Source organism: Neofelis nebulosa, chromosome 4 (assembly GCF_028018385.1).
Source record: "Neofelis nebulosa isolate mNeoNeb1 chromosome 4, mNeoNeb1.pri, whole genome shotgun sequence".
Classification (NCBI taxonomy): Eukaryota; Metazoa; Chordata; class Mammalia; order Carnivora; family Felidae; genus Neofelis; species Neofelis nebulosa.
This window is the reverse complement of record NC_080785.1, coordinates 137,262,771-137,276,207: the sequence shown is the minus strand read 5'-3', so window position 1 is coordinate 137,276,207 and position 13,437 is coordinate 137,262,771. Positions and strand designations below refer to the sequence as shown.

Below are 13,437 nucleotides of genomic sequence, written 5' to 3'. Positions count from 1 at the left end.
AAAGCTCCCCGATGACTTCTCTGCGCAGTCAAGGCTGTCCAAGCTGGCTTGGTGGCTACACTGTGCGGGGTGACTCTCATCTGGTGAGACGGAGGTCTGCAGCCTGCAAGCATTTTGCAAAAGCAGCTGTTCCCAATGAAAGCATGTGGAGTCTCGATAATACGATAATACGAGCGTCACCGGAAATAAAAAAGAACTAGGAGTCACAATGTATTCCTTCAAAAGCATTTAAACGGAACCACTCAAGGGTACCAAGTTTTTCATATAAGGTTGTTCACTGTGGCCAATTTTTTTTTGTAATCCATAGAGACTAGGTAAACAGATGGCAGTCAACTTCAGAGCATGAAACTACCAAGGGAAAGCAGAATACTTCTATTTTCTGAGCACCTACTATGTGCACCTACTATAAATAGGGTCCTGTTCCAGGAAGTTGGAATTCATCAGAGTTCAGAACATATACCCTTGTCCTCATGAAGCTTACATTCAAGACAAGTCCAGCTATGTACCTTTGTGAGACCCGGTCAAACTGAAGATGTGGCTCTCCTTGTTCAAAAATTACTACAAATTTAAGATGGGGACAACGGAGCATTAAGCCAAACACGGAGTCTTCCTAAGTGCAGGGCCCTATAGGTGCCGTGATCACCCGTGATCACAAAGCCAGCCCAGACGCCAGAGGCAGGAAACGGGTGATAAACCAAAGAGACAGTAAGTAAGTACATAAATGATACAGGGTGTCAGAAGCGGAAGTGCTGTGGAGGAGAAAAGGGTAGAAGAGAAATTCAGTTGCCATTTTCAACAGGTGGTCAGCCATGAATATTTGGGGAAAGAGCTTTCCAGGCAGAGGCTTGTGAACCAGTTAGAGCAAAGGCCCTAAGAAGCTTGGGAGGTGCGCCTGGAGCATGGCTGGAAGGGAACTGGTGAGGAAGGGTCAGAGAGAAAGAAGCTGGAGCTCAGAGGCCTAATAGCCTGTTGTTAGGACTTTGACCTTTTACTTGACGTTTTCGAAGAATCACTCTGGCTGCTGTGTGGAAAAGAGGCTGCAGGTTGGCAAGGGTAAAGGGAGGGGGGAAAGTCAGAAGTCTATCGGAATAATCCAGGAGGAAAGGGAAAGAGGATGGATAGAGAAATAGAATAAATGAGGTATTTGAGATGTTGTATGTAAATATATATGTCTATACATATTCTACACGTTTAGACACACACATATAACATGGAGAACTGTCTACAATATAAAAGATAAAGGTACAGTGCCTAAAATTGTGTGTACCTTTTTTTTTTTGGCATGGTCCATTTTTGATAAAAATTTTTTATAAAAATAAAACCCCAAACGGCATATACCTACATACATTTATATATGAATAGAAAAAGATCATAAATGTCATGAAACAAGCTGTTAGTAACGGTTTCTTCTCTGAACTGGGATTGACAGATGGTAAGGAATGACGTCGTCTTTTATTTTATAGTCTCCTGACATGCTTGAATATTTAATAAAGTGTGAATTCATTTTGTAAATTAAAAAAGAAAACTACCGCTTTTCAAAGTAGGCTATTATAGGAATGGTTCCGTTTTCCACACACAAACACAGGGAATGTCTGACAAAGACTGGGTAATACTTGGTGGACTCCATAGCTTGAGAAAAATGTGGCTAATCTCAAAAAAAAAAGAAAAAAAGAAAGAAAGAAGGAAGGAAGGAAGGAAGGAAGGAAGGAAGGAAGGAAGGACAAAAGGAAAGAAGGAAGGAAGGAAGAAGGAAGGAAGGAAGGAAGGAAGGAAGGAAGGAAGGAAGGAAGGAAGGAAGGAAAAGAAAAAAATGAAAATAAGATTACAAGGTTTGAAACCAGGGTCCGAAGAAAAAAAAAATGGTGGTGAGGTGGGAATTTGTAAATTCAGAACACCGGGTAGAATAGTAATGATTGGCTTTGACAGGAGAAATCAGGTACAGGGTGTTCTGCAGGTATTTACAAAGGTATAGACGAGAGGAGGTAGAAGGATTTAGGCTGGAAAGAAAATGTATTCTTGTAATAGGATGATAAACATGGGCTTGGGGACTTTTCAGTTCTGAGAAATCCTGCTTTATCTAGAATGGTTTTTCAGGCTCGGAGTTCCTTCCTGGACTGTGCTAGAGCTTCCACCCTCCTCAGACCACTGTCCCTACTGCTCAAGGTCATCGTCCTGCAGCTCAAACCTGAGCTGGGTCACTCGCCTCCACCCTGCACACCCCCACCCCACCCCCAACAGTACACACAGCTCCCCACGGGCTCCGTTACTCTTCAACAGACCCTTGTTTCTCTTAAGTCTAAAATTCAGAACAAGGCCGCCTGGCCTTCATGGTGCAGCTCCTTCCATCTGGGACCACACTCCCTCCCTTGCCTCAGGCTGCCCTTCTCTCCTTCTTTCCCCAGTTACCTCCTTCTCTTCCTTCTGGAATTCTAGGCTTTCTCAATTTGTCTACATCCCCTATTAATGACTCTCATGTATCCTGGGCTTCTGCTTGATGTGTGGTTCATTTGGATGTGTTTGTTTGCTTTTCCTACCCGGCTATGAATTCCTGGGACCAGGAAGGAGGGATTTCCAGCCCTGCCATGCAATGGCACAGAGTTAACTCTTATTATGTGTTCCAAGAATGAAAAGAGTAATAAGCCTTGCCTATTACACAGGTAAGAATTAACAACCTTTCTGAGCTATTTTCTCTTCAAGGCTATGATCCATTGAGATCAGACTTTATTCCCTGAGATATAAATATACTTAAAAGGACAGTGCTTGTAGGTGTATAGAGTTCCAGGCTGTGCAGATCAAGTCCCTCAAGAGATGTGACAATGGAGACTTTCCAGTTAGGTAGAACAGTGATAGAGTAGACGGCAGCTGTCACATGTGACACTTGAGTATTTACTGTTCATAACACCTTGCTTCAATGTATGTGCTTTCAAAAGGATCTTGTGTTTTGGACCCAGCATTCCTCTAACACTCAGGCTAGAGAAGAAAAACCACCCTACTCCAGCTCCTAATGAAGAACACCACGCATCAATATATTGTTGAGTTGTACTCGTCAAAAAAATGTTCACAAAAGCCCTGTTCCTGAGAAAACACCCCAAATAATTGCATTGGAAAGGCCTGAGTTTTGTCACTTCCTTTCTTAGGAGCTTGTAATGATGCAGATTTCAAAAGCAGGAGAATCTTACCGTGCCGAACACCCACAATGCTGATGATGTTGCCTGATTATAAGACAAATCACCTTGAGGAACTTCCTTTAACGATTAATGCAGACCATAAAAGGTGGTCTTGGATTGGCCATCAGCAGGAAAAGTCCAGCTGTATTATCCAGCTCTAATTGAGTCCCAGCACATTCTTTTTAGTGTGACTATTTATGGCAGGCAAGGAACTTGTGGGATGTAAGGGCTTTACAAATAGCTTCAATGATCAGGTAAGCCAGGGCCCATTTATAGGTGCCATCTTTAACAAAAGAGATACGAGGGAAGTGAACAGTGTCCATAATTACCATGCTGGTGACAAAATAAAGCAAAATACAGCAAAAGAGATGGACTGTAGGAAGGCCTATTATTAAACACAATACCTTTCTGAATGCCCAGGAACCTAGGTTCTATACGAAAGCCCTAACTTCTAAGGCATACCAAAGGAACAATGTGTATGTGTGAAGGAAATTGGAAGGTCATTAGAAATGACACGATCAGTGAGGACACACGTCAAAGTTTTTCATCTGATAGGACTAGTTAGGCTCACGTCTAACTCCACTTTATATCTCTAGCTCTAAAAGGTATGCTTTGAGATTATTTTCATCTTAATCTTCATAGCACAGCGTTTCGGTTTTAGAATTTAGAACACTGGGAAGTGCAGTTATGCTTGTGAAGTAGCATGGGCCACACTCCTCGTCACCTTTGGAATTAAAACAGAAGGACTTCTTCCTCATTTTAATAAAGTGAGAATAGATTTCTTCATTGGAAAATAAACCAGGACAATGGAAAGAGAACAGCCACTACCAGGCCGAAATCCTCCTCCTCCAAAAAAGAAAAAAAAAAGTTTTTAAAAATGTTTGCTTTTGAAAGAGAAAGACAGAGTAAGAGTGTGAGCAGGGAAGGGGCAGAGAGAAACAGAGAGACAGAGAGACAGAGAGACAGAGAGACGGAGAGAGAATCCGAAGCAGGCTCCAAACTCTGAGCTGTCAGCACAGAGCCGGACATGGGGCTCAAATCCACGAGCAGTGAGATCATGACCTGAGCCGAAGTCAGACCCTTAACTGTCTGAGTCACCCAGTGGCTCCCCCGCAAAGTTTTTTTAGGATCATCTACTGAAGATCGTTCTGATTGCCAGAGGTGTGCTAAACACTTTGCATTTCATTCTTACCAACTCTGAGATATGCCTGTTTGAAGAGGAAAGTGAGGCTTAAGAAGGGGTTAAGGAACTTGTTCAAGATCACTGTTAGGAAGTGAGAAGCACATGGCTTGGCAGGTCTTGCCTTTTACCGGGGTTTCGAGATATACTGTGCTGTTCAAGCTTCAGGTGCATTCGAATTAGCTGGGGGTTTTGTTAAAGGCACAGCCCGACTCAGGAGGTCTAGGGTGGGCCTGAGATTCTGCATTTTTAATACACAGTCCAGTGATGATGAGGCAGGTGGTCCACGGACCACACTTTGAGTAGCAAGGCACTGGACTACTGCTGCAAAGGCATAATTCCTTCCCTTTCAAAAGAACGACATGCATTGGATCATTGCACTGAGTTGGAGCCAGACACCCTCATTTGATTACTTGACCGTGATACACTTGAGACAACGCAGAGACAAGAAATATTTCAATCCAGAAGCAATAGTGGTTATGGAATGCATACATTTCCATGTATTTTTACAGTAAAAATGCATTAAAAAATCTTTCACAAAAGAAACTTAAAAAATACAAGTAGGGTGTTGAGTTCTCCCCCACCCCCCCAACCAACATTCTTTCAGGCATCAACTGTGTAACGGGTGGGTGGGGGATTCTTCAATGGTTTGATTTAATCATACAAAATACTCATCCATCATCTCTCATCAAGACATTTACATGAAGTGGGGGATTAGGGAAAGTAGGCTCACAAGAATCCGTCTCCAATCTAAGGTTACAGTAGTTCAGAGAAAACTAGATCTTTCTGCTTAATGCATAGTCCCTGTACAGTACAGTATTCCCAAAGCAAATCTGATGTGTGGCAGTCAGAGGAAACTGTCACATCAAGTCTTCACGGACTGGTGAAGACTAAGCCCAGGTGGGTAGCACACAGATTTTAAAATGTCAAATATCACCTCTGACGACAAGAAAGACATTAAGTTGTTAATTTCACGACGTACTCCCCCAAATCCACTTTGATTTCATTTATTTAAAACTCTGGACCACAAGCGAGAGCATCGATCATTTAACATCACAGATTTTGCTAGAAACAGCGAGAAAATTCCTGGCAGTGGAGCCTTAGGAATAAAATCCCCATGTGGGCTCCTAGGAACCTGGTGAAAAAGAATGCCATTATTCAGTCGTGTTCTCCCTCGGCCTCCCTACCACAGCTCAATGCTTGCTTCGCGTGGAAAACTGATAATAAAGATTGCGGTCACAGACCCTTTTCCTCCTTTGCAGCTACAGAATGTACACGGTCTCTGTTCCAGGAAAGGAACTAGTTTTGTACATGTCCACACAGCTATAGGGACTCATTCTATGTTATGTATAAACCCATAAGTCAAATAAAGCTATGAACAATGTGATATTTATATATGCATAGTGTTTTATAAAAAGATTGGCCCACATACTGCTTTTCATCAATACAGAAAGAGCATTAAGTCCATAGCACACGGCAAGAAATGAGTGAAGAACAGAACAGAGAATGCATACAGAGCTTAATAATTCACAAGCAGGCTCCCCATGGAGGAAATGATGGTATCCAAACCGACTAAAGCTTTAGAGAATTACTTATATTGTCTCCCATTTTAAAACAGCTTTACATACCTGATTTAGATTACATTAAAATATATCCCAATGAATCAATTTGTTCCATATTCAGAAATATAAACACGTATCACATTCCTCACAGCTAAATTTTTTGTCATAAATTCTCTTTTATACAAGAAAAAAAGGCAACAGTTGTTTTTTTTTTTTTTTAAACAGGCTCTATTAATTACAATTTTTAACTCTGTACACACAAGGACTGACTGGTTTTCTCCATTTTTTTTTTTCCTTTTTCATTGTTTCCTTAAACAGTACCATGAGAACAACAGTGATTGACTTGCAAAGTTGTGTGTCTGTATGGGAAATGCGAAACAGTACTACAGAAATACACAATGCATCCTAAGCAGCGGTTTGCTGTAGTGGTCCAACAGGTACAAGCAAACGTTTTGGCTCAGCTAGGCAGTAATCCATTTCAACCACATCCTGGGGCTATGAGCCGACCCAACCGCACCTCCTGCGGGATTGCAAAAGAATGGGTCATTCTAAAAAGAAAAAATTGTTATGCTTTGTTCTGCTGTCCAAAGACTCAAAGGACAGGGTCATGAGGGCAGAGGTTTGCCAACTCGATCTAGAGCCACTGGGACTGTGTCTTGCTTTCCCTTTCAGTCATCCTGGAGACTTTCATTATGGTTTCAAAGGGAAATGGGCATTTCTAAGAAGAAGCACCCCGAACCCTCACTTCTTTAAATAACAACAGAGAGGTAACTTCCACCAGCGCTCATTCCCTTGCCCCCAGTTGGGCTTACGCTACACAAGGGGGGAACACACTTTCTGTATGGAGGATTCTCATGGTTCCCTCCCACTGGGCACATGGCTCCCCATTCGATCCACTATTTGGCCTCAAATCAGACAAGACAACACAGGTGTTCACTGTCGGTTCCTTCCGGTAGTTGAGCAAAGCTGTGGTGGTGCTGCCTTAATGAGATCTTATCGGATATTGGTGATACTAATGAACCTGATCATCTATCCGTGCTTGGGCTATGTCTGGGCAATGGCGGCCAACCTTCTCCTCTCTGTGCCTTTCTATGGCCAGGGAGAGTACAAACTGTTTTCTGAACCAACTATGACTCGAGAAGGCAACATTTCTTTGTGCTGTGTAGTTTAGCTATAAATATCCTTCATTTGCAGTAGTAGTCTCTTCATACAGTTTAATTTTAGGATCATTGACAATCCTAATCTGTCCCAAAGAGTCCTCAGCTTCTACAAATATAACTTTTGCCTTTTTGCTCTTTTTTTCAAGAAAAACTCCTAAACTACAGGATAGCACTACATCACTACCTAACAATCTACATCAAATTAATTAAACTTAATCAATTATTTCCCTTAGAGAAAATGATCAACAGTCCTATTTAACCAGGAGAGAAAAAGACTGCCCCCCATAAGGGAACGATTCTTGACAATTCTACAGGTCACGTAGAAACAAAATTTATATCCCTTCGGGGCAGCATTTGGCAAATAATTTCCAAAAAAAGTATGCATTTAAAAATACTTTCTTTAATATTATACATCAGGCACAACACTTTTCATATATATATATATATTTTTTTTTTTTTCTTTTTTCTTATAAGATTTCAAATGCATAAAATGTTTGTTGCTATTATAGGATCATCGGGGGTCGGACGCTTCCTCAAGGTAAGAAACTAAATTATTTCACGTTTGTGACCTTCCTCTTAGAACCTTTGACACGGTAAAGGTTGGAATGTGCCTCGGAGTCTCAGATACTGAGGTCGGTGCTACATTCTTTGTAAGGTCGCCTTCTCTGCTCGGGGGCGTGTCTGGAGCTTCTGCCCGCGTCCTGTTTCAGACTGGGCTCTTCCCTCTCTCGGTGGCCGACCCTGTCCTCCCTGCCCCTCTTCTCCAGGGAGCGCTCGCGCCTGCGCTCGGTGGACTTGGCCCTGCGCTCCGGCGAGCTCCCTCTCCTCCGCTCCGGGGACCGCGTGTGATCCAAGAGTCTTTCGAGGGAGCGCCTCCGACGGCTGGGCGAGCCGTCCCTCCTGCGGGTGGGCGAGCGCTCGCGCCTCCGCTCCGGAGACACGTCTCGTCTCTTCTCGTGCTTCTCCCTCCTCTCCAGAGTGGTGTCCGCGCTGCGGGTGCCTTCTCTGCGCTTCTCCGGGGACCTCCTCTTGGGGCCATTGGGCACCGGCCGCTCCGGGGGTGCCTCTCTGCGTCCCTCCGCTGCCCGGTCCTTGGGTCGGCAAGCCCCGCTGTCGGGTTTTCTAGAAGTTCCGTTCCATGTGTGATGCTCAGTGGGGTGTCTGATATACTCTCTGCTGCCTTTTGGGTCTCTCACGTGTGCCCGCTTTTCCCCATGCGGTGATGATTTGTGAAGATCGGGTGGGTAACTGGACTCCAATGACGGATGCGGTCGGCGGTCGGGGGGCGCGGCCCTCACTTCCGGAACACCTTGTGCCCCGGCGGCGGCGGGGCCGAGGCGGTCGCTGCTGGGGTCTGCCGGGAAAATACAGGACAGCCACAGTTTGGTACGGCAGGGCCTTCAGCCCCTGTCCCCACTCCCACGCCTGAGCTCTCATTAGTCACAACAAACAAATAGCTAGCTGTTAAAGCAGGCAGAGCCAAAGCCAACTGACTCTCGGTGAAGAATGACTGCAACCACGAGGGTTACGCACTTAGTTCTTGTGGCTTTCGGCCTCTGGCTACTGTTGGCTGTGCTCAGGGCAGAGATCGTTAAGGAGCTCACAGCCGTCAGTGGGGACTACAGTCTTGCAAGGCACAACCCAAAACAGGGTAATCCAAAAGTACCAGAACATCCCACCCTAACTATCTCTTGCTCTGCCTTCCCCACCCACTAACCCTTGCCCCCTGCCCACCCTTCTTGCCCCCCTCCCAGCCCCCACAATAGAAAACATTCTTTTCTATAAAGAATACTTATTTTATCTTGCTTAAAGATACTCTAGGTTATTGACCTGGAAGGGCATGAGGGAATTTTGGGGAGTCTATATTTTGATCAGGGTCATTAAATGGGTGTATAGAGAGGTTAAAAAAAAAAAAAAAAGCCTGTGCGGTACGCTCAAGCTCTATGCGTTGTACTGCATGCAAAGTATACTATTTTAAAACACTTCTCTTAAAAAAGAAAAAATCCAGGGTGTCGGGCAAAGGGGATTATAGAGGCAACGCAGCCGGATGTTGATGACTGGGACAGGTGATGGGTAATGTGAGGGTCCATTAAACATTCTACCTTTGTGAACTGTATTCAATACTTTTCTCTAATTTGGGGTTATGTTTAAGAAATTATTTTTAAAATGTGGGGTTTCCTGACAAATGAAAGGGAGTGGAATAGAGGTTGACATTAGAGGGGGTGCAGATGAAATCTTTTAGAGGTACTTTCCTTAGTATTAGACTACACAAGGCAGCCATAATTGCATCCGGGGGGCTGTGGAGTCACTGGACTGCTCCTTACAACATCAAGGCATCTATAGTTTAAAGCAGAACAGCCCATGGGGGCTCCTATTTATTATTAAACAATCTGAAATGACACAGCAGATGTTTTAGGTTGCATCCGGAAATTATGAAAGCTCTTTTCAAAGCAGGGATGCTCTGTTGCAACTAACACGGTAACACACATCGTAGGATTCCAGGCAAGACCCTGGCAACACCGGAAACAACGTGCTGCCGTGTGGAGGGCAAGCCAGGGTGATGCAGGAATTGCGGGGCCTCTTTTTAAGGATTTCGTGAGGCAACAAGGTCGACACGAAACAGTCTGTTTCATGAAAGATGTCCCAAAACCTACGGTGGGTTTTGGTAGTAACAGGAATATAGCCTACAGCAGGGTTTGTAAATTTTCTGTAAAGGCTTTGCTGGCTGCATAGTTTGCCGTAACTACTTAAGTGCAACTCCGGTGTAAAAGCAGCGGTAGCCAACACATAAAAGAAATGGGCGTGGCTAGGAGCCCATAAAACTTTACTTAGAAAAACAGGCTCTGGACAGGATTTGGACTCTGGGCCGTAGTTTCCCAGGAGCTAACTGAGTGAGTAGAAAATGTCATCCCTCTGTCTAACAAAGCCTTGCTGACCTAGGGGAGGGCCCTGTGATACGAGGCTTGTTCTTTCTGTTAGAATTAACACAAACAGGAGCTTATGGAAACATTTTAAGATTTGGGTATGGGTAGGTGCTCTATGCTCACTCTCATAAATCTAACCTTGGGCTTTCTTACACCTACTTTTAAGGTAAGGGAGAGCAAGACTTCAATAGGGGTCAGCGGTGTACTTACAATTCAAAGAACGCAGGGTGCTCAGAATGAATTGCCAAACATATCAAAATAGAGCTAAGCAGAAGCAATGAGGAAATTAGGCCACAGCACAGAAACACCTAGTATTGATTGAGCTACAAACCGTAGTTTGATTATGGCCCATAAGGTAGAAGCAAGCCTCCCCGAGCTTTTCATTTCTCATACATGCAGCGATATTAGGAGGTATCATCGCTGTAGAAGGGAGGGCCCAGCACCAAGAACAGTCAGACAGAAAGAGAAAGAGAGAAAGAGAAAAAGTTGAACATTTAGATTCCCTATAACACAGAGGAAAGAAAAAAAATCTGCATTTGTTAACATGGGGCAAAGAGAGTTTATTTGTCCAGTCAGACAGTCTAAGGCAACACTCAAATAAGGCTGCAGAGACCGCAATCGAACAGTGACATTTTTCAGACAGCCATATAAGGTGACTCAAGAACCCAGACAATGGATGCATCCTTTTTTCTTTTTTTTTCAAACAACTGGAACAATGACAAGCTGGCATAGAGGAGTGCATTAACAATAAACAACAGAAGACCAGAGGTCCCTCCCTCCCCCCACCCGAAGACCGCGGCAGTTAAATTAAGTACAAAAAACTCATTACAAAAATAGCCTCACAGAGAAGCAGGTTCCAATCAAGTCAGAAAAATATTGGAACTTAACATATTATAACCCATTTGTGACTCTAATCAATAGAATTAGAGAGATTTAGTCCAAATGACGCAGGAGACATTACAGCAGCACAACTCTGGCATGTTCAACCCTTCTTGGAAAAATGAGTATTTAAAGGATCTTTATTTTTAGCCCAAAGAACATTTGTTAGTGTTGGATTTTCATCCTCAGTGCAACAGACATAGGTTTTGAGAAGGTACACAGGTTATTGACGATGATTCTCAAATGAAATATCACATCCAACAGAAGCATAGGGAAGACAGAAAGGGAGACAATGTTACACAGTTTCAGTGGCATCGATACACCTATGGTCAGAGGTTTAGCACAGTGCACAGCTGTGACGTCTTCATGTTGTCAAAATACCTCCCCTGTGGTTGGCCTTGTCTAAAGGGGCCTCATCGGATTTCCTCCCTCCTCCCACCTTGGGCCCCTTGTAGTCTACACCTGTATGAGTGTCCAACACCTGGGAAGACTGTCCTTCAAAGGAGTTCTCCTTTTCTTTGAGCTGCCTCTGAATTAAGGATCTGATCAAGTCCAAAATGCAACTGGGAATTGTGCAGAATGACTTTCAGAAAACAGGGTGATAACAGATCAATCCCTAATAAAGGGGACCAACGTATATGGGGACCATTCAATCACAGTTTCTATAGAAACTTTTGTAGACCTTTGGTTGGGAAGAGAAGCCCTACATCTAGGGCATAGATTTTTTTTTTTTTTTATTTTAAACAAGACTCTCAAATAAATAGGACATAATTATTATAAAATACAGCATTTTGCCATCAGAACACTAAGCTAGGTAAAGATCATTGCTGTTTACTCAAATCATGTCTACACATATGACAAAGGAACTCTATGTATAACCTGGCTTTCCCCATAGGAAAGGTATAGTAACATGTTTCCCTCATGATGAGCACTGGGAATCTATTTCATCCTTTTTCATCTAAAAACATATGGCTAATATATCAACAGTTTCGTTTGTTTTAGAGTAGTGGGCTCAGGTGGTCTGATTGGGGGTAGGGACCAGCAAGGGGGGGGGGGATGCGGAAGTGTCGTATACAGAGCATAAAGGAGGTGAGCAAGGCCCCCAAATCATCTCAAAATTTCACACCTCTTCAGTAAAAACATCAAGAAACCAAAAAAGAAAACAAACAAAAAAAAAGAGAGAGACAGAGAGAGAGAGAATTGTGCCTCAACATATCACTCAGGAAACCTGCTTTCCTGCTTCTGAAAAGGAGTATAGTCATTTTTGTGCTAACAATTGGATCTGAGAAACAGTTTGGCACAGTTCAAACAAACATTCCTTCACTCTTGGTGGGACTAGACAGAATGTTCTCTCTGATTATCAGAAAGGGGCTATAAAGATCTTGTCTTGGGCCACGTCCCAGTCCACGTAAGCAAGCAAGAGGATGAAATGTGTAGAGATTTCAGAACAAGCGAGGCAAAAAATCACATGGTGCGAAAGGCTGGTAAGACACTGGTGAACAGGGGGAAACAAAAAGACTTTCCTGCTGTAGTTCTGGAGACAAATTCATGGAGTCATGCCAGGGAAGGAAGGGATGTTTTCATAGTTTGACCCACCATATTCTGGTACGGAGCCGTCTCCCCGCTTCAGAAACAGACGCACCCTGCGGCCACCATTCTTAATCAGTTCTATAGCCCGAGAATGCTTCATGTTTTTGGTGGTCTCGCCATTGATCTCTAAGATTTCGTCACCAATCTGCCAAAGAGAGGACAAAATGAGAAGATCGCAAAGGGCTTCACCGGCTGCTGAGGTGCTCTAGGATGTAAAGTTCTTCCATTTACTGATTTACTAAGTATTTATGGAGTCTAGTCCAGAAAATCTTCTGTTGCATAGTCCAGCAGTGAAAGAAACAAAAGCCTTTGCCCTCATGGAGATGAAATTCTAATGGGAGAAAGACAATTAACAAGAAAATTAGAGAAAAATGTGTAGGTTAGAAAGTGCAAGTGTTAAGAGAAAAAAATAAAACAGTATGGAAAATGTTAATTAACAATTTTTTTTAACTTTTATTTTTGAGAGAGAGAGAGAGAGAGAGAGAGAGCGAGCAAGGGAGGGAGGGCAGAGAGAGAGAGGGAGACACAGAATCTGAAGCAGGCTCCAGGCTCCGAGCTGTCAGCACAGAGCCCGACGCGGGGCTCGAACTCACAGTCTGTGAGATCATGACCTGAGCCGAAGTCAGACGCCCAACCAAGTGAGCCACACAGGCGCCCCTCCTTCCCTTTGAATGTGGGCTGGAATTAGTCACTTGCTCCTAACAAAAAGAATATGGCAAATGTGATGTGATATCAGTTCAAAGATAAGGTTACAAAATACTTTTGGCTTCTGCCTTATGTGCCCCCCTTTTTTTTGTCCTTTCACTTGTTCACTCTGACGCATGTGCTGAGCTACCCTACAGAGTCTGTGATAAGGACATGAAGGAGAGGTAGGGCCAACAGCCCAAGGGACACTGAATCCTGCCAGCTGAGCTGTGAGTGAGCTTAGAAGTAACTGCTGCCCGCGGAGAACTTTCTGATGAGAACACAACCATG

General features: G+C 43.7%; 1 protein-coding gene across 16 annotated transcripts in view; it reads right to left on the bottom strand.

Moving 5' to 3' along the window:
• Nucleotides 1-4,820: 4,820 nt before the first annotated feature.
• Nucleotides 4,821-13,437, bottom strand: part of MAGI1 (membrane associated guanylate kinase, WW and PDZ domain containing 1) — a 638,926-nt gene continuing 630,309 nt past the window's right edge. For 12 of the 16 annotated variants that reach the window (XM_058726255.1, XM_058726257.1, XM_058726258.1 and 9 more), the window contains 2 exons: nucleotides 12,469-12,607; nucleotides 4,821-8,423 (listed from right to left, as the gene is read on the bottom strand). In XM_058726255.1, coding sequence (XP_058582238.1) covers nucleotides 7,690-8,423; nucleotides 12,469-12,607 — 873 coding nt within the window. In that variant the 3' untranslated portion in view covers nucleotides 4,821-7,689. Of the gene's footprint in view, nucleotides 8,424-10,324; nucleotides 10,414-12,468; nucleotides 12,608-13,437 lie in introns of all 16 variants that reach the window. The other 4 variants (XM_058726265.1, XM_058726267.1, XM_058726266.1 and 1 more) reach the window with 1 other exon arrangement.